At 36.5% G+C, this 21,395-nt stretch overlaps 1 protein-coding gene across 1 annotated transcript; it reads right to left on the bottom strand.

Annotated features, from left to right (window-relative positions):
- Positions 1-266: 266 nt before the first annotated feature.
- On the bottom strand, positions 267-19,427 carry TMEM156 (transmembrane protein 156; the record flags this gene model as incomplete). The annotated part of the gene is given in 10 exon segments (XM_084233128.1): positions 267-290; positions 294-365; positions 369-371; positions 373-432; positions 435-535; positions 4,433-4,552; positions 8,933-9,193; positions 10,294-10,506; positions 10,509-10,559; positions 19,340-19,427. Coding segments are annotated over 10 exon segments (993 nt in total).
- Between the last annotated feature and the right edge of the window lie 1,968 nt (positions 19,428-21,395).

The raw sequence follows: 21,395 nt of genomic DNA, 5'->3' as shown, positions 1-21,395 counted from the left end.
GGGAGAGGACAGGGGACTTTTTAATTGGGGCTATTAGAAGTTCTCTTTACACAATGGCACCCTCTGCTAAGTGAAGGCTCCAGCAATAGCCATACCCACTCTGCAATTACTTCTTGCAATTCTGAGAAATAATGGTATCTTGTCTCATTTAAAAATAAATCTGAGCCTTATTCCTTATTGCCTTCTCTCCACTCCTTACTCCCATAAATTTCTTCTTGCCAATTAAGCAAACTTTCCATTATTTAAGGAGATAGTTTTGATCATAACTATCCCCTGGTAATAAGACATATTTAGCTGGATTTCATATGCCCACAGCTCCTTTCCTTCAGATACGAGGCTAGTTTAAATGAGGTCACATCTCTTGATCATGAATGAGTTCACTCTACAGTGAAATGGTGAAGCCTGGGGTTTCCTAAGCGGTGTTCTGTTTATACATTGTCACGGAACTCACCTGAAATAACCTGCACATTCAATGTTCGAAGTTTCTCAGAATCACTTCCTCTTAAGAGAACAGATGTAGATCGGTATTTATGACCTATTCCAAGAAAAGAAATTAAATATTTATATGATAAGCAAGCACATTCTTAATATATATTCCCCAGGTTGGCTCTAAGGGTTACTAGGGCGAATGGGCCATTGACAGCTCCGGAACCTGCAATGCCAAGACATTAAAAGCTTTTCTTTATTAAATTATTTTCCATGAACAAACACAGGTTCTTTCTACGTAAAACTAACGGCCTCTCCATGACTATGAATGCCACTGTGCCATTGCCTTTCATGAATAACCCCAGCTCTTATGTCCAGATATTATATTATTTATGTCATATACATAGATATGATACACAGAATACTTAATGCATATTAAAATTTAAATAGATTTAATGTCCTAAATGGTATGACATTTTTCATTGCTTTATATGCTTGGATTTATAAGGCAAAACTTTGAAAGCCACTAAGCCTGTCATATGGATAGATGTTCATAAGAACTTAAGGTCATTCTCCACTACTGGTCTCTTTCTAGACTTTTTTTTCTATCGGCTTTTTTTTTTTTTAACAGATTATTTATTTATACAAGCACTGGGTACAGTCAGAAGCACGGGAGGGTGAGAGAATTCACCAGAGCCAGAACAGAGAGCAGAGCAGGCAGAAGGACCGAAGTACACTGCTGAGGGGAGCAGCGGGCGGCAGGAGAGGTCTGCGTGCCATGTGGGACCCTCGCCTGGCAGCTGGGGATGGAACCGGCGCTGCAGAGGCTGCGGGCAGCTTCACAACCCAGCGCTCAACCGCTACGCCACCGGGGAGGCCCTCTATCAGCTGTTATCTCTCTATTTTAGTATGTAATTATACATTAAGAATAGATCCAGAAACTCACAACCATAACATTTATTTAAAAGAATATAACTGTCAAGCTTGAAAGACCCTGGTCTTAATTATGACATTTTATTAACTACATAACTTTGGGCAAAACACTTGCCCTCTCTGACACTCAGTTGTTGTTTTTTGTTTTTTTTTTTTCATCTATGAAATTAAAATAAGGGCCTACCGGTGGTGCAGCGGTTGAGCACTGGGTTGTGAAGCTGCCCACAGCCTCTGCAGCGCCAATTCGATCCCCGGCCACTGGGTGAGGGTCCCACATGGCATGACAGACCTCTCCCTCTGTGCCCGCTGCTCCCCTCAGCAGTGTATTTCATCACTCTGCCTGTTCTGTTCCCCGCTCTGGCCTGGTGAATTCTTTCACCCTCCCGTGCTTCTGACTGTACCCAGTGCTCGTATAAATAAATAAATAAATCTTAAAAAAAAAGAAATTAAAATAATAGCACATACCCTATTTACATATTGTGAAAATCTAGTAAAAACTTATGAAAGTTCTCTGAAAACAGTTATTCTATAAATATACAATATTGATAATGTTATTAACAAATGCATTAAGAACCTTATAAACTAGCATAGCAAGGTCAAGAATTGATATAAAGTGCTCTCAGGGGCCTCCCTGGTGGCTTGGGGTTTAAGTCTTAGCACTATCACACTGTCATCACTATGGCCTGAGTTCCATCCCCGGTCAGGGAGCTAAACCACATATGGCACAGCAGACCTCTTCTGTCTTGCCTACTGCTCCCCTTAGCAGTGTATTTCAGTAGGTCCACCAGTTCTGCTCCCCATTCTGTCTCTGGTGAATTCTCGCACTCCAAGCCCCCCACACACATATCTCTGGCCTCCACCCCAGCTCTTTGATGCATAAATAAATAAATCTTTTTTAAAAATTTAAAATAAAAGGGCCTCCCTGGTGGTGCAAGGGGTTAAGATGCAACCTATGAAGCTATCCACAGCCAATGAAGCACGAGTTCGATCCCTAGCCAGGGAGCTACCCACATGGTGCAGCAGACCTCTCCTGTCTCGCCCACTGCTCCCCTCAGCAGTGCACTTCAGTCAGTCTGCCTGTTCTGTTCCCCACTCTGTCTCTGGTGAATCTCTTCACCCCCCACACACACCTCTGGTCTGTACCCCAGTTCTTGTATGCATAAATAAATAAATATTTAAAAAAATTAAAATAAAACTGCTCTCAGAAATGTCTGCAGCACATATGTAACCCAAAGAATTAATGCACCTTCACTCTAACCTAGCAGCAAACTTAACAGCCTTGGGAAATAATCCAACTGTAACAGGGTGGTCCCCAGGAAAGGGGGAGGTTCCACGTTCCCTGCCCCACCCAAGGAAGGGTGGAACTGAGCAGGAGGAGAAGCTGCAGAAGAGACTGAGGAAGGAAGCAGGATGGAGCAAGGAGACCTGGAGGAGGCGCATGGAGCCTAGAGACACGTGAAGAAACTGTGCTTGTCTTTTGGTCGTGGACTGGGTGACACAGATGTGGGTGAGACCCGTGGGGAGGTGACCATGGCAGCTTTTATCTTGATGTTGATTTTGCTCTTTTCCTTCTGGGCTTGTCTGATTGTTTCTGACCCTTTTCTGTGTGTCCCCACTGGAAGGTGCTTTAGACTCATGGCAGGCTTTGGGGCCTTGCTCTGGGCCAATCCCATTTGGATGGACTTTTACCCACGAGGGGACGGGTAACTTTGGGCGCTTCACTTAGAAACTAGACTCTTTGCCTTACCTGTATTGTTTCCTAGTTTTATTAAAGTTCCTTCCCATTAAAGTCTCATATGTTTTGTGTTGATGCGGCGGATGGCAGAACCCATTTAGAATAGGCAGGTTTGCGGGGCTTGGGCTGCCCCTCTCCCTGTCCTATAACACAACCACCCCATAGTGCTATCTTTTACTGAAAATTAGTCACTTTGTTAAACTTCTTATATAATCTCTTTATTTCAATCCTTACCTCAACCCTGTGATTATTATTGTTTTACAAAGAAGAAAAGAAACACTTAGGTATAGGAACTTACTCAAAGTCACATGACCAGTGAGTGCTACAACTAGGAGTCTAACCTGAGTCCACCTGTCTCCAAAGCTTATTGTCATTCACACTTTATCCTGCCTCTAAGAGACTACTACTCATACTGTGGACTGTTCCTATGGCCTGCTCTTCAGTCAGTGTGTGCACAGGTGAACGCCAGGATTCCTAGTGTATACAGGTGTACACCAATAGTTTACAGCCGGTGTCCATTTTGATAGGTAAATGCCTGTGTTTTAATAGTTGTTAAATACTTTTAATATTGTCTCTGCTGTGGGAGCTTGAATTATTCTGTGTCTTTGCCTTAACTTTTCTGTGCCCTTCACCAATAATACAAAAAGAGAAAGTCTGAGATAAGGAAACTCTCAGGACAAAGTCCTGGTGTGAGGAACTATACATGCTGAAAGCAGCATGTGTTGAAATCAGCAATAGATGTTATACTTAGATTAGCAAAAACCCTAAGGCCTCTGCTGACTCTTTCCCTGACCTTCCAGTCTATGCCTTCTTGCTGCTTTGACTTTTTATCTTCCACTTGATTCTAAATAAATACAAGATGTCCTTGGAATGGGGCTGCACTTTGATTCAACCTCCTTAGAGGGGTTTCTTCAGTGTAGCCCATCTAGGCTTCTCATTGTTCTAATTCACTTGGCTCTTTTTCATCCCAAGCCATGCATCCAAATGAGACATCCTGTCGTCCTGATTTCCAATTATACATTTTTGCTCTGCCTAACCAAATACTACTGACAATTTTTAAAGATGACTCTCACTCATACTCACCATCTAGAGTTATTCTGCTCAAATTCTAACTGAAATTCTGCTTTACTAATCCCCATTCCACTAGCTCTCTTCAACCCCCACTTCTAGTAAGCTCAGGGTCAACCTCCAGACGATGAACTCCTGGATCACCTAGAATCACAGCTTACACACAGTAGGCGTTTAATAAAAGGTAATGTGAATTTTAAAACAACTTAAATCTGTAATTAAGACACTTCATGTATTATCCCGATAACCATTTTTTTTCTCAATACTTACTCTGCCACTTCCTCGCTCTCCTGTGGCCTTCAAGTATTTTGTGGATAGTGACGATGAACAAAAATATAAAAACTGATAGAACTAAAGCATACCAAGTGATCTTCATGGAACAGATGAAATCTGCAAGGAAAAAAAAAATACTATAAAGATACAAAAAAAGTGAGGCAACAGATAAGGGGCTATGTGATGGTGTAGGTTGGTTCTATTTCCTATTCTGCCCTTAACTAAAAAGCTGAATGGCTAATCCTCACTGTTACAGAGCTGCTTGTTCTCCTGAATTCTTTCCTGTTGTATTAAATGAGAAACATGAGCAGGTAGCTTTTAGGGATCCATTTAATCACAAAAATTAGAATAAATTTCACTTGCAGGTCAGGCAATGTTAGTTCACTAACCTAGAATCACAAGGTTAAGACCACAATATAGCAAAGTCCCTGAATCAGAGCCAATTGTAATTAACAATTTTGACCCTGGATCAAGAAACTAAGAAAAATGGAGCAGTCAAATGTACATAAATGGACATTGAAATAGATATTTTCATATCTATAGTCCAAAATTTTTTTTAATCTCTCAGATTGTTAGGGGGAAAGGATGTCCTGAGCTAATTCCATGCAGGCTTTGTGGACTCCACCCCCACTCCAGACCAAAGCCATCAAGACATTGGGAAAAACAAATCCCATCACCACCAAGGGGAAGGTGGCTGGGACCTGAGGGTGGGGTTAAGCAGCCAGGTATAAAACCAGATACCTGGGCCTTGGGCGTTTCTCTCTCTCTCTCTCTCTCTCTCTCTCTCTCTCTCTCTCTCTCTCTCCTCCTGGCTTCACGGCTCCTGGCTCGCGGCCAGCTCTCAGAGTGCCATTTGGGATTCCAGATCGAAGGATCGGGTAGGACACATTTAAGACTTTATCTCCCACTTTTCTCCCTGAGTTGTACATTTCCTCATTTGCCCTTCCCCTTCCCTATTTAATAATAAATCTTTTATTAACCTTTTGTGTGTGCCTGCAGTGGAGTATTACGTTCCTTTCAAGCGCTGGTGAGGACCCACAGCCAGGCAACCCGTCGGGAATACGTTTTATATCGGGGCTGCCTTATAACAAGATTACATCATAATTGCCAACTTTATGCAGCCTCTCCAGAACCTACCTTCCAACCTCACTTCTGCCCCTCTATTCAGATATCAGATCACCCTCCCTGCACACACACACACACACACAAACACACACACACCCCTTGAAATATCCCCTCATTGCAGAGGCTGCAGGACCATGGGCAAACCAATTCACAGAAAAAAAATTTCTTTGAAGTCTTATATTTTACTTTTAAAATACATACATATTATGTATTTAGGGCCTCCCCTGGTGGCCCAGCGGTCGAGCGCTGCAGCCTCTGCAGTGCCGGTTCGATCCCCGACCAACAGCAAGGGACCCACATGGCGCGCAGACCTTTCCTGCCGCCCGCTGCTCCCCTCAGCAGTGTACTTCGTCAGTCTGCCTGTTGTACTCTCCGCTCTGGCTCTGGTGAATTCTCTCACCCTCCCGCACTTCTGACTGTACCCAGTGCTTGTATAAATAAATAAATTAATTTAAAAATAAATAAATAAAATAAAATAAGCATTATATTTTTAAAATAATTACCTTTAAAACCATTGGGCTTTAGAATAACATTCTAAGGCATATGTCCACTATATCAAAAGGCACAGTAAGTGACTACTACAGCATCTATCCAGCTGAGTGGTTTACATTAATTTTTCTATGCCCCCAATGCCTGGCCAGCACACTGCATACTTAGCTCACTGCAGGCACTCATAGTGATGATATTAAAAAATGTTTTTCAAGAGTAGGTTTTTAGGTGATGTAGGAGCATACTGCCTAGAAAAAAAGGACTGATTGTGATAATTCAGGACAGTGCAATAAGGAAGCTAATAAACAGAATTAAGATATGTATAAGTTTTGTCTTTTAGACTCTTATCTTCTCTTCATTCATTTATTCAGTGACACACAGAGCCTAATCTACACCCCACCTAGCTCATTGTATTGCATCAAAAGTTCCATTCAGGGCCTCCCCTGGTGGCGCAGCTGTTGAGCGCTGGTTTGCGAGGCTGCCTGCAGCGCCAGTTCGATCCCAGGCCACCGGGCAAGGGTCCCACCAAAAAAAAAAAAAAAAGTTCCATTCAATCCAGGCCTAGATCTTACCTCTAAGATAACATATCAATTCAATATATAATTAATAGCACATCACAATGTAAATGGAAATTTTTTATATTTAAAAATACATTTCACCCTTTAATGCCCAAGTTAATCGGTATGTCCACAAGTATTCTGGGGCAAAAGGCCTTTTTAGTGACCCTCAAATCACAACCATATATGGTTCAGTTGGATCCCATGAAAAGCCCATTTTGAAAAAAATTAAACAGATAAAAGAATTAACATTCTTTCCATCCATATTATTTCATCCATAAATTTTTCAATCATTGACTTGCAATAAAGTTAATGTGGTATCTCTTATTTAATTTTGTGCATTGTCCAATCTTCTTTTCCTTCTAATTTCCTTTACAACTTACTTTTTGATGAAATCTTGATAACATGGATATACCTAGAGAGTGTTGTGCTTAGTGAAATAAGCCAGAAAAGACAACAATTTCACTTGTATGTGGCATATAGGGAAACCAAAGGAGTTAATTAATTAAATAAATCTTAAAAATACACTTCTCAACTATAAGACCAAATTAGTAGTTGCGAAAAATGGAAGGGAATTGGGAAGAGTAGATAAATCAGCAAAAAAAAAAAAAAAAAAAAAAAAGTCAATTCTATGGTCAACAATAGGATTGGATTTTCAGTGGTGAATTTAATGGAGTATATTATATATAAATGTTGACTTATAATGAATGCACCTGAAACTTAAATGATGTTATAATGCAATATTACTTCAACAAGAATTTTTGTAATTTTATCAAAATTTCAATGTCATTCTTCAAAGAAATAGAACAATTATTGATGAAATTCATATGGAATCACAAAAAACCCCAAATAGCCAAAGCTCTCCTGAAAAAAAAAAGAAGGGAATGGAGGCATCACACTCCCAGACTTCAAACTATACTACAAAGCCATAATCATCAAAACTGCATGGTATTGGAACAAGAACAGACATACAGACCAATGGAATCGAATAGAAAATCCAGAAATAAACCCACAGATTTATGGTCAACTAATCTTTGACAAAGGAGCAAAGACTATGCATTGGAGCAAAGAAAGTTTGTTCAGTACATGGTGCTGGGAAAACTGGGTCACTACATGCAAAAGAATGAAGCTTGACCACTACCTCACACCATACACAAAAATCAACTCAAAATGGATTAAAGAACTAGACATAAGACCTGAAACCATAAAATATATAGAAGGAAATATAGGCGAAACACTACGTGATTTGCACATCAAAGACATCTTTACAGATACATCACCCAAAGCAGTGATAGTGAAGGCAAAGATAAACAGCTGGGACTACATCAAATTAAAGAGCTTCTGCACAGCAAAAGAGAATAACAAAAACAAAGAGAAACCCCACCAACTGGGAGAACATTTTTGCACACAACACTAATGATAAAGGACTGATCACAAAAATCTGCAAAGAGCTGATGAGACTCAATAACAACAAAGAAAATAATCCAGTCAAAAAATGGGCAGAAGAGCTAAAAAGAAACTTCTCTGAAGAAGAAATGCAAATGGCCAACAGGCATATGAAAAAATGTTCAACATCACTTGCCATCAGGGAAATGCAAATCAAAACTACCATGAGATACCATCTCACACCAGTGAGAATGGCACATATTAAAAAAACTAGCAACAACAAATGTTGGCGAGGGTGTGGAGAAAAAGGAACTCTTCTGCACTGTTGGTGGGAGTGCAAACTGGTCCAACCACTATGGAGAGCTGTGTGGAGATTTCTGGACCTACTAAACATAGAGCTTCCATAGGATCCAGCAATTCCACTCCTAGGTATTTACCCAAAGGACACAGAAACATCAATTCCAAAGAACACCTGCACCCCTATGTTTATAGCAGCACTGTTTACAATAGCTAAGCTTTGGAAACAACCCAAATGCCCAAAAATAGATGACTGGATCAAGAAGATGTGGTACATATACACCATGGAATATTACTCAGCATTCAAAAAAGATAAACACATGCAATTTGCAACAACATGGATGGCGCTGGAAGGGATCATGCTCAGCAAAATAAGCCAAAAAGAAAAAGAAAAATACTGGATGGTCTCACTCATAGCAAGAATCTAGAAAACTTAAATAAGGGACCAGGAAAATGAATAACTATAAGAAAGTGAAAATCAGAATCAACAAAAAACTATGAAACAGAGACACTTTTGGGGGGGTGGGGGACCGGAGGGGAGGGATTGGGATCAGAATGGGGGGGTTGCAATTGTTTGGGGAATATAAAAATAAAATTTATTATTTAAAAAAAAAGAATTTTTGTAATTTTAAATAATACTTACTTTTTGCATCCATTTCCAGGTGCAAATAAATGTGTATACAATTATTTGGGTATTCCTTAATTCTGTAAGTATGATTTCTAGACTTTTTCTGTATTGCAACTTCCTCCAAGATTGCTGACATTTTAGTGTGGGTGTTTAGATGACAGGTAAAGTTATATTCCTCTAAGTAGTCAACTACAGGAGGTACAATGAAGTTGAAATGTTGGCAGGGTGAGTAAAAATCATTTTCATTCTCTTCCATTGATCCTCTCATGATAAGAACTGGAAAGATATTAAGAAAATATTATTTGCAAAATATTAGTACATAGTAAGAAAATACATGCAACTCAGAATGAAAACTTCTCAATCCTATTTTTTTTAAGTAGAAGCAAGATGTAACCTAAACTAATAATAATGATTAAGTGCTTACAGTATTTAAGATTATGAAAAGCAGGTGAGAGTCAAGTTGCAATAGACTTGGAGCCTTTCTGAGAAAATACAGATATTTCCTGTGACTTGTGGCACAGACTATTTGCAAAGCAGTCTCAACAATACATATTGTACTTTGCTCAAAATCAATGCCAAGAAATCTAATTTCCATTTTGAAGAATGTAAAAAAATGCTAAACATGGAGTGATGCAGGAAGCTATCTTGCTGAATAGGTATAAGAAATAAATTTGAGGCCACCAGTTTATTTTGTGACTTTACATAAATTATTTAATTTCTCAATGATCCAAAGGGATTTGATTGAATTGAATAATATATACTGATCTCATGATAAAATCAGAGTTCAGTTTGGCACTACAGATAATGTTTAGTTATATTATATTTTATTTTTTTTCACTCTTTAAATAAACATATTTATTGAGTACCTAATGTCACATTATGCTAAGATCTAGTAATACAGTAGAGAACAAAGTCCCCACCTTCAAAAGTCTCATTGGATAGTTAGACAAGTGAAAACACAATTCACACTCAGTAGATAAATGTTAGGCAGGAGCAGGTACAGATGCATCAAGGATTCAATAACTCCTTTGGGAATCAAAGTCTGATTTTACACACCACAGATTTACTTATAATTGTTTTTTAATTTACTACCTTTGAAGAGAGCCTGCTTAGTATCCTTAAACCATCAAGTGTTGTGAATTATTGGAGAATGTTGATGTATTTAGGAATAGAATATTTTCTTTTTAGTAAATCAAAGTAAACCAAGAATGAGTAATTCCCCAAATTCCTACAAGTAAGTCCTCTATGAAGAATCACAGCACCAATTATCCAGTGCCACTGGACTTAAAATTGAAATAGATTATTAATACCTTTCTTAACAGAAATAAAGTGATTTTTTCATTGATAAATCTTATTCTCTTTCCCATTGGTTTTACCTTTTGATGTTGGTCCCTGAGAAGGAAAGTTTATGTTTTCTTTGGTCTCACAAACCAAACATGAGCAGCACATGTTAAATTCTCTTGTGATGTCTTGGCAAATCCTGGTGAAGTTTTCAAAGTTGGAATGATTTAGAAAGATTCCCAGAATAGTCTGGTTTTCCCTTGCTGGTTGCAGAAAAGTCACCAAAGAAAAATTTAAGGGAAAGGAATGGTGAAATTAGGTTGTAAACACACTTCCAGGCATGATAACTCCAATGTGTTTCCTGCAAAGGGAAAGAAAAAAAAAAAAACTCTTTCCTGTGAAACTTTGAAGTTTTCTTATTCAAATAAGTATATAATTAGTTCCCAGTTTTTCTTAGATGTATTTATTATATTTCAATTTATTAGTGATAAGATTATTTTTACATGAATTAACAATATCTACTCCATTTAAATATTTCTTTTTGAAATTCATTGGCATTCCCTAGTTTTCAGAGAACAAAAGTCCTTGAAGACAAGTGCTGAGAAACCCTGGCATTTTAACCATGTTCTTTTCCAGCAATGTCTTAACGTTCAAACCTTAGGTTCCTCTAAATCTGTTCTTCTGAATTCACCTTTTCCAAACTAGAGATTCTGTCCTTTGCATGAAGTTAAACATGGAATAGAAAACTCAGATAGTATCTCTGCATTTGTTTCCTGGAGATGCTGTAACAAATTACCACATCCTTGGTGATTTAAAACAAGAGAAACTTATTCTTGCACAGTTCTGGAGACCAGAAGTTCAACAACAGTTTTACCAGTCTGACCTAGGTGTCCATGGGGTCTGCTTCTGCTGAAATTCCTACAGGAGAATGTGTGTTCCTTGTTACTCTTCCGACTGCTGGTAGACCTCACTTTCTATCAGCAAGAGATAATAACTCTAGATCCTGCTAACCTCATGGGGTTGCAGTAGCATAAAGTGGTATACAGATGAAAACACTTTTAAAATGTGTACACACATAAATTATTTAAAATTTTTTAAGGATTTATTTATTTATACATACAAGAGCTGGGGTACAGGCCAGAGATGTGGGGGGTGAGAGGATTCACCAGAGACAGAGTGGGAAACAGAACAGGCAGAATGACTGAAATACACTGCTGAGGAGAGCAGCAGGCTAGATAGGAGAGGTCTGCTGTGCCATGTGGGGCGCTCCCTGGCTGGTCGGGGATCAAACATGTGCTGCAGAGGCTGCGGATTGCTTCATAGTGTGGTGCCTGACCCCTTGCGCCACCAGGGAGGCCCAAGTTATTTAAAAGTTAAACTCATATTCCAAAGTAAAAATTAAAAGTTCATCCTTCATTTAGGATAGGATTATCTATGACTGAATTCACACAAATAATTAAAACTCACCTTAAAAAAAATTGGGAATCCCTGTTTAGCAGCAGTAATCAACTAGGGAATCGGAAGCTTCCCTTTCAGATATTTCTAGTCAGATAATCGCTTTGCTAAACAAGAGAAAATAACTGACATGTTCAATTCCACCTCTATGTGGCTTTCCCTACCATCACTCATATTATAAGCATAATTTTTAAAAATTTTTTATATAATGTGGATCACAATGAAACAATTACTTCATTTTTTAGAATGATTACTCCCAATCATAGACCTTGGTTCAAACTTAAAAGAAAATCTAGTTACTGATTGATATTAAAACATTTTTTCAGTTTATGAATTTTTTGTTTTAATAGTAATTCTCCAGTACTTAATTATTAATTATTATATTTCTACTATTTAACAAAATAAAGGCTTATTTGTCATCCTTCTACATTTTAAATTTCTTCTATAATAATTCACATGCGATTTCCAGTTTTAAAAAAAAATCATATTTGAGTTGTTATAAAGGTGCTTGGGTGGGGGGAGAATTGGAATTTTACTCAAATACATAATTCTGCAATGCTAGTAGATTTATAAACAAAGTTGTAATCAAATTATAACTACTTTTCTAAAAGACTGTTTAAAATAATAAAGTCTTAGGAAGAAGATAGAAATACACTACCTGATGGAACTCTATAATGTTTCACTTTTTTATATTATTAAAAGACATGAAAAGACATTTCTTGCCCTCTTTCAATTTTTCTCACACTGACATTTATCATTTTATGGGATTTTCAACTTCTGCAACTTATATTCATATAATGTGACCTAAAAGGGAGATAGAGAAATGTTTATAGTCAACACCACAATCTTCTTATCTAATAAGTGACCAACTGGACTTCTTAGAATTAATGATAAACCCTTTACATTTGACTATGAGTTCATTTTTTAAATGGCTTTTAAATCTTAGCTTTAAATAATCCAATCCGAAAAGAAATAGAGGACATATCCTTACCTGGTATAATTTTAATAAGTGAATTCTGCTCAATCCTTTTTGTTATGAGGTGGACTAGATTCTCACCCCCATAAACAAGGATTTATGAATTTAAACACTGCCATTAATATTGCTGGGGACCAGATATCTTAAATCTCACTCCCAGAGATGGAAATGTATTCCAGAATTACTCCAGTCCAACTATGTATGTTTCAAGTTTTTAATATGTTTTACCACATTTTTTAGATACTTTGTACCAAGAGTATTCTTCAGGGTATAACTACAAGAACAAAAGTCTCAACTACCTCTTGATCTTTAGAAATAAGTGAAAATTTATAATAAACCTTTTGTTGACAAATATTAGGAGCTCCAGAAACTACTCTATGTCAAATCATATTTTCTCAATAATACTGTTAACTAGTTGTCAGAACTTTGGCAAAAGCTTAGATTATTTCAGATGATGCATATTTCAAATATTTTTGCTCCAGTATATTAAATATATTCTAGAGAAAATAAGAAACTTTTGTCATTAGAAATATAGCTGATGAATTGTTTTTGGAGAAGTACTTGGGGTTTCTTGTAAGATTAAATATACTCAGCTATTCCACCACTAGTTACCCCAGTGGAAATAAAAACATGTTCATTCAAAGATTTATACAAGAATGTTCATTACAGCATATTTATAATAGCTCAAAACTGGAAACAACCCAAAGAATGTATGGACAGATGTGCTGTATATTTACAATGGACTACTTAGTAAGAAAAAGAAAAACTGCTGATATACTCAATAACATAGTAGAATCTCAGAAACATTATGCCAAGCTAAAGTCAGACCAAAAGTATATTATGTGTGATGCTTCCATTCATATGACGAAGGGACAAAACCATAGTGACACAGGTTAGAGAGTAGCCTTTGGAGTGGGAGGAGATTTGACAGGAAAGAGCAAGAGAATCTAACTGGGAGTGATGAAAGCCTGTATCTTGTGTGGGGTGGTACATACCACTGTCAAAATCCATTACTATAAATACTTAAGATCTTGCCATTTTATTGTGTGTAAATTAAGCCTTTAAAAAAAGTCATAGCCAAGGAGCCTTCCTGGTGGAGCAAGGGGGTCAGCACAGCACTGTGAAGCTATCCACAGCCTGTGCAGCATGAGTTCGATACCCAGCCTGCCAGGGAGCTAACCCACATATGGTGCAACAGACCTCTCTTGTCTTGTCTGCTGCTATCCTCAGCAATGTGTTCCAATAGATCTGCCTGTTCTGTTCCCCACTCTGTCTCTGGTGAATCCTCTCATCCCCCTCTGGCCTGTACCCCAGTTCTTATATGTATAAATAAATAAAGCTTAAAATAAAATAAATCATTGCCAAAGCAAAACATACCCAAATGTTTCTAAAGATCTATCATCATGATTGGCTATTATGTAGCATGATTCAACAATTTAAAAATACAATCTGCAGGAGGTGTGATCCTATGCCTCCGAATCACATACGGTATTGTAAACCAGTTCCCTCAATAAAATAAAATTAAGTTAAATAAAAGCTTTCAGGATAGAAAATGATGTAGAAAATGTATAAAATAAAAATAAATTATTTAAATAAATAAATAATTGAAATTTTTTTTAAAAAGCTTTCAGGATAGGAGAGAGCTTATGGCTTAGCTTCTGTTTTACAGACATTGGTTAACATGTTGCTTCCCTTTAGTCACAAGTCTGCCTCTGTGAAGGAATAAAAATTATATCAATTTCAACAGCTCAAACAATTATGATTCCATTGTCAATGCAACAGTTGAAGGTATTTAGTGGGTAAGAGGGGCATGTCACATATGGATGCTACATCCATGAAGTTTGCCTGATCAGAAATAGGAAGTCTAGATAGGGTATGGATTCATTCATAGAATTCGGGGAAGACAATTTAAAATATTTCCATAGATAAAGGGCAAAGTTTTGGGTTACTTCTAACTTATGGTAGCAGCACGTGAATGGTCAGTTTGGAACATAAGAAAAAAGATTGTTGTTTTTACTTATCAAAACAAGGGAAGTAAATGCCTATTATGAAATCCCACATGAAGAAAAATAGTAAGAAAATGACTCAAGGTAAAGAGATTTGTAACTTTACGTAAAAGTTTTACAGACTGCACAACCTAAAAGTTTTAGGTTTGTGATTAAAAATGTTGTTTCACAAATATAAGAGGAAGATAAATGCCTGGTCTGCCTAAAAATGATGATTGTGAGGAGCAGATGAGAAATGCTGCCTTCAATAGTATTTTCTTTTTATTTCCTTTACAATATGACTCAGAAAATTCACGCAATCAACAAACATTCATTGAGTGCCTTTTGATGTGATAGGAATTAAAATATGAATAAAACAAACAAAACCTCATTTTCATTGGCTTACATTCTATTGGGGGAACAGACAACAAAAATATACAGACAAAAATATACACACAATAAATATGTAAATTATATAGAAAATAAGTGCTGTAGTAAGTGAAAATATAACACCACATTAATGTTTCAGAGCAAGTCATTTTTTCTATGAGAACAGAAAAGATACACAAAGAGATCATCTATCTACCAATGTAATGAAACAGAGAGTATCTCAAGCAAAGGTTGCTGGTATTATTACCTGGGAGAGGAGGCAAATACTGCCAGAGTAATGAAAAGCATTATTTATTACATGCAGCAGTGATTTTTGCCAGCCTATAGCATCTAAAATATATTTGTAAAAATATTTGTATATAGGGCCTCCCCGGTGGCGCAGCGGTTGAGTGCTGGGTTGCGAAGCTGCCCGTAGTCTCTGCAGCGCTGGTTCGATCCCCGGCTGCTCCCCGGCCACTAGAGGAGGGTCCCACATGGCGCGCAGACCTCTCCTGCTGCCCGCTGCTCCCCTCAGCAGTGTACTTCGTTCCTTCTGCCTGCTCTGCTCCCCGCTCTGGCTCTGGTGAATTCTCTTACCCTCCCACGCTTCTGACTGTACCCAGTGCTTGTATAAATAAATAAAAAATAAATAAATCTAAAAATATATATATTTGTATATACTTAAAAATAAATTGTGTATATTGCTAGCTATTTTAAAACTGTAAAGATACAGAAAGTTCTAAGATACAGGTAAAATCTTAGAACAGGAAAATTTACTCATCTAGTTTTATTTCTTCTTTCAGATAATTTTCCAAATAATCTCTCTTGAGAATGGTGCTTCACGATGAATGAGTTGAAATAGTCAATGTGTTAAGGTGAGTTATTTTATGAAAATAGTTGGCATGGTACCTGGTCCATGCATAAGTATTTATTAAATTCATGTTTTATTAAATAGTTATAAAACTATGTGCCATGCCTTATTGGACACTACTGATTAAAATATTAATGAGCCAGTCAATAAGAAGAAAACAAATTGTCCATTTTTGAAAATGAAGAGAACGCTGCTGAGCAAGTTAACTGCAGTTAACTTTGATAACACTGTCCTTCATAATAGAAACATAAGTAATGTGTACATATATGTCAGTGTTTATCTTATAGTTTATAAGTATTTTAAATTCCTTTATCTGTTGTTTCCTTCCATTTCACTTTTCATTATACTACCATTTCCATCAGAAAGTGTGAAATAGAAGGGAAGTGAAAACTGGTAAACATAGTTTATGTCAGTTGGCTCTTAAAAGTAAGTGAGGAAGGCAAAACAGTCAGATAAAATTAGGCTTGAGGTGTTTTCATCTGTGCTATTCCTGTCCTGCATTGCCACAAATCACTTGTATACTCACTGCAATTTCTAGTTTCAGGAGCTTCTGAGGTATTAATATGAGTACATTTATTTGAAATCAATAATTTTTTTTAGAAAGTACTTCTACAAGCACGTGAGGAAGTGCTCATTAGAACTGACAGTTGTTATTTCTCTTTGCAAAGGAGAACGTAAGGAATATCCTGACCAGGGAAGCCTGGAAGCCACTTCTACGTTCCCATCCCATCTTTCTTACATTGCTATGTTAGTGATTATAGTATTGTCCTTAGTTATTTTTCAGAGAGCCTTCCCCTGACTTAAAACTTCTTGAAGGAAGAAAGACTTTGCTTTCATTTTTGTCGTCCCAGGTTCTGGCAGAGGTAGACATTACACATAAGTGAAAAAATAAGAGAACACTAAGACGTATTAATATATGAGTTAACCTGCTCTCCCTCTCTCTTAACTACTTTTAACCATTAGCAAAATGTCTTTTCTGGGAGAAACCCAGCTCCCTGAACTACAAGAAGCTCTGAATCAAAATATATCCATTCCTTTATCTACGTGCAATGTCAGTATATGAAACCATTCTATTAGCTACTATACCTTCATATACGCTACCTTTCAAATAAACTGAAAGTTAGAGTAAGGTAGCATGCCACTGTGTAATAATGTAAACTCATTACAAGTCCCAAACCACCAGTGGAGAAGTTGCCCTTCCTTGGTAAAGTTAGACTAAATAGCTCATACTGTATAATTATGATAATTGAATATTCCAGCTAATGATTATTCAGAGACTCAAATACATTCTTGATGAAAAATGATCAAACACAGTGCTCTATTTTTAACTTGGGCCTTCAGAGAGTTTATTATTTTGAAATCAAATCTATTAAACCTCATGAATACATTATTCCTTGTTGAGATTTCCTTTGGAATTCATTTGATATGTTAAAGACAGGGTATCAGTGAATAATTTATAAGGAAAAATCACTTTATAATATTTATCTTAAGAAATTAAAGTGAATAGGACATATGAAAAAATTAAAAAAAAGGACACAAGGAAGTGATTAGGTGGGTAAGACTACCCAGGAAAATCTCAAGGTTAAAACCATCTTAACTTATCATCTAAATGATTTTACCAGACATTGAACTGTATGAAATACACTGGTTAACTTATTTCATAAGGCAACTGTTACTATGATAAAAAAAATTATTGAAATATAAAAGCAAATGAACTACATGCCTTTAGTTTGACCAATATAATATATAACATATAAAAGGAGGCTCTAGGAAACTTGTTGTTAGTGACCCATAAACCATTATAAAATACAGAGCATTCTGATTACACTATTTCATGTATAAAATCTTTTGCCTAATAATCAACTTTTCATTTATGGTGGTATCGTGAAAATTCATTCAAACACAAAATGACATAAGGATAAGATGGTGGTTTTCAAACATTGTTGCTTGTTGACCCCAAGGAATGTTCCTTTAAAGCAAAATTCCCAAGTAAGTCACCCCAGAAAGAATTTGAGGAAATATCTATGGTGTTCTTGAACTAGGAAAAGAGAAATAGCTATTTTAAGTTTGGGAGAGCTACACAGGCATATTGGGAGATTCTGCATATAATTAGTTATGAAACTAACAACAAAAATCATTTTCAGTGATGTTCAATATTGTCAAGTGACATATGCTTAAAAAAGAAAAATTTTAGTAAGCTCCTGTAGTCACCAGTTCTCATGAAGCACTAACCAATAGTTAGCAAATAATTTCTTTATTACTTTCCAGGCTAGTTACTCAGCTTTTAGTTCCAATCTGATTTTTTGGAGGTGTTAGGTACATTTATATGACCTACTTAGGCAACCACTAAATGAGCTTACTCTCAACCCAGAATAGATTATCTGTATTCCAATTTTAGCTATTCTTTTTATATTTTCAGTCATGAAATCAAGAATAAAACACATGTGCTATGATTACTTAATCCAAGCAATATGATGCCAGATAGCCAAGAGAAATTAGAAATTTTCAGTTGTTCACAAAAGTGCAGTCATAGGGTCTATTTATCAAAAATATTTTATCTGGCAACTTCACACAATGTAGATGCAACATTAAAAGAATCATTGCTATAGGCCATCAAATATAATTACCAAAAATATTCCTTTTGGTCATTTTAGCATCATGTATATGCAACAATAACCACCACAGCAAGCAGCAAATATAACCTTTTCTCTGATTTTAATCAAATTAATAATAACTTTTTAATAATAAAATACAGTATTTTCCTCTTACTTTTTTTTTCTTATTAAATGCTAGGGAATACAATTACCATCCAAAACAAAATATCTTCAAATTTTTTACTGACATATAAAAATAGTTTTAATTTTTACCTGTTCATTTTTCTACTCAAGGTTTCAGCAATCATATTTTTTAGAAAAATCCAGTTAATTTTGTTATTTTTTTCTCTAGTTTCAAGTATGTACATACATACATACACCTGCTTAAATTTGCACTCATTTAATTTTATTTTGGAATACGGTATCTAATTACTCACTTTTTAAACTGTGACAGTAAATTATTTGGGTAAAATAGTTGTAGTGGAGGAAATTCAAGCAGTTTTAATATAATAAATGTTAACTTTTTTTGTAAAGTAATTCCAGAATGTAAAAGCATACCTGAAAATGTTTGAAAGAAACTGTCTGAAAGAAACTGTTTCAAGAAATATAAGCATGTGCTGAAGTTGCTATAAACTCAATGTTTGAAATCTAGACTACAGATTTAAATATTTCACTTTAGGTTTTCATTTCGTACTGTTTGCAACACAAATACAATGAATAAGGTTACTGTGCTATGTAGTGGTCAACTAAAATTGCAATCTCATTTTATTACTTTTTCCAGTAAAGAACTTCAGTCTGTGTAGCGGGTATCCAGAAAGAGGATCTTTCCTGTAACCATTAGCTGACATAATTTTTTTAACTAGAAAAAGAAAAGATAAATTATATACTCACCTTTTGGTGTCTTGAAATATTCTGGCAAAATTAAAATGAATGTAATCACTACTGCAAGAAGGAATTTAAGAAGGACTGTTTTTGTCATATCTATTTTACATGATGCAACGTGTTCCCATCAAGTGTATTGGTGGCACGTTTCTTCCTGCTTTAAATTTCATCTCGGTGGAACTGTAGGTTTATGAAATGTAGACACACTCACTTCCTTTTGGGTAAGATTTAAAAAAAAAGCCTGAACTGAGACTTCTTCATTTTGAGTCACTTTCCATTAAGAAAACCACCTTCTAAAAAATGCTTTCAAACTATCTTCTAAATGAGAAAAATAAAAGATTGCAAGAAAAAAAGGGGTCTTGTCTTCATCTACATATGAAGCTATTTTTCCATGTTTACCAACCTGAGTGAGTTAACTGTAAACCCAAAATATACTCAACAAAAATAAAATAATGAAAGCCAGTCGTGTCCAGGTTATATGGACATCATTCTTTCACTTATTCATTAAGTCTTTGTTGACTTCCTTTTAAAAACCAGATGCTGTGCAAGACTGGTGTTCTGCATTTCTAGGTGTCAGCAAACAGTATAAAAGTAATGACACAAAGTTTGGGTTCTACTTTACTGTACTGCACAGAAGCAGTACAAGGAGACTTGTTAACATGAGACGTATAAACACCGTGATTATTGTTCGAGAATCCACATTCTTGAACTAGGAAAAGAGAAATAGCTATTTTTAAGTTTGGGAGAGCTACAAAGGCATATTGGGAGATTCTGCATATAATTAGTTATGAAACTAACAACAAAAATCATTTTCAGTGATGTTCAATATTGTCAAGTGATAATTCCAGCGAAATAAAATACTTTTTCTTAGAGTATAAATGGAGGGAAGGGAAAATTTTTGGTGAGTAAAGAATATGTACAAACAATTATTTTTATTCTTGTTCTTATTTTCTGGTTTTGAAAAAAAAAATGGTACCAGATATCGCCATTCATTTTCTCTCTGCTCACTCACTCTGACACCCACCATCTGTTCATTCCCATTAGCCTATTTCTTGTTCTTACCCACCCAGCCCTGGGCTTAAGGAACAGTGTGTGTGTGTGGATTAGGAGGCAGGGAATTAAGGTCATGCTGTAAATATACTGTGAGTATGAGTGAACTGTCTTCTATCAGGTGTGGGACAGGTGGGTTAAGAGAACTTAGGATCTGAGTCTAAGGATAGTCAAAATTGGAGTAGGACATCAGACATAAGACTTACTTTGTGAAAAAGCATCAAGGATCATTCTAAGGAAGCAAAGACTACATAATGGCCATGGCCTGCACTGCTTGCTGGGCTGAAAAGTATTGAAACAGGGTCTCCCTGGTGGTGCAAAGGATTAAGCACAGCACTGTGAAGCTGTCCACAGCCTCTGCAACACGAGTTCGACCCCCTGCCTGCCAGAGAGCTACCCACATGGCACAGCAGACCTCTCCTGTCTCACCCGCTGCTCCCCTCGGCAGTGTATTTCAGTCAATCTGCCTGTTCTGCCCCCACTCTGTCTCTGGTGAATCCTCTCACCCCCCGCACCTCTGGCCTGTACCCCAGTTCTTGTATGCATAAATAAATCTTTAAAAAAAAGGAAAAAGAAAAGTATTGAAACACAGATCAGGCAGCATCTTTTAGTAGATTATGTATTTAAAAGTTTTATGCTCAGAAATATAGTTATAGTTTATTATGCAAAAGTTTATTCTTCAATATAAACTTGCTATGTGATTTCCGCTACTTAGAAAACAAACTAACATAAAAACTTGGTCACCTCCCTAACACGGGAAACTTCTGACTCTCTGATAACCTGTTTGAGAGAGTTGATAATCAGGGTGATGGCTCACATTTTCATAGTTTCATTTTACAATTTCCAAAACACCTTCACAAATATCAGATTATGATGTGGAGAATGGCTATAAATCCACAGTTACTCATCCACTGTGGGTTTCTCCCTCCCACCTCCATAAATTGTTAATAAAGGGTAAAATTAATGCTGTCAACCATTAGGAAGGTGCCTTCACCCTCACACTGTATGAGAACAT

The sequence above is a fragment of the Talpa europaea genome (genome assembly GCF_964194135.1).
Source record: "Talpa europaea genome assembly, chromosome: 5".
Classification (NCBI taxonomy): Eukaryota; Metazoa; Chordata; class Mammalia; order Eulipotyphla; family Talpidae; genus Talpa; species Talpa europaea.
The sequence above is the reverse complement of the archived record's forward strand: the minus strand, read 5'-3'. Positions and strand labels throughout refer to the sequence as shown.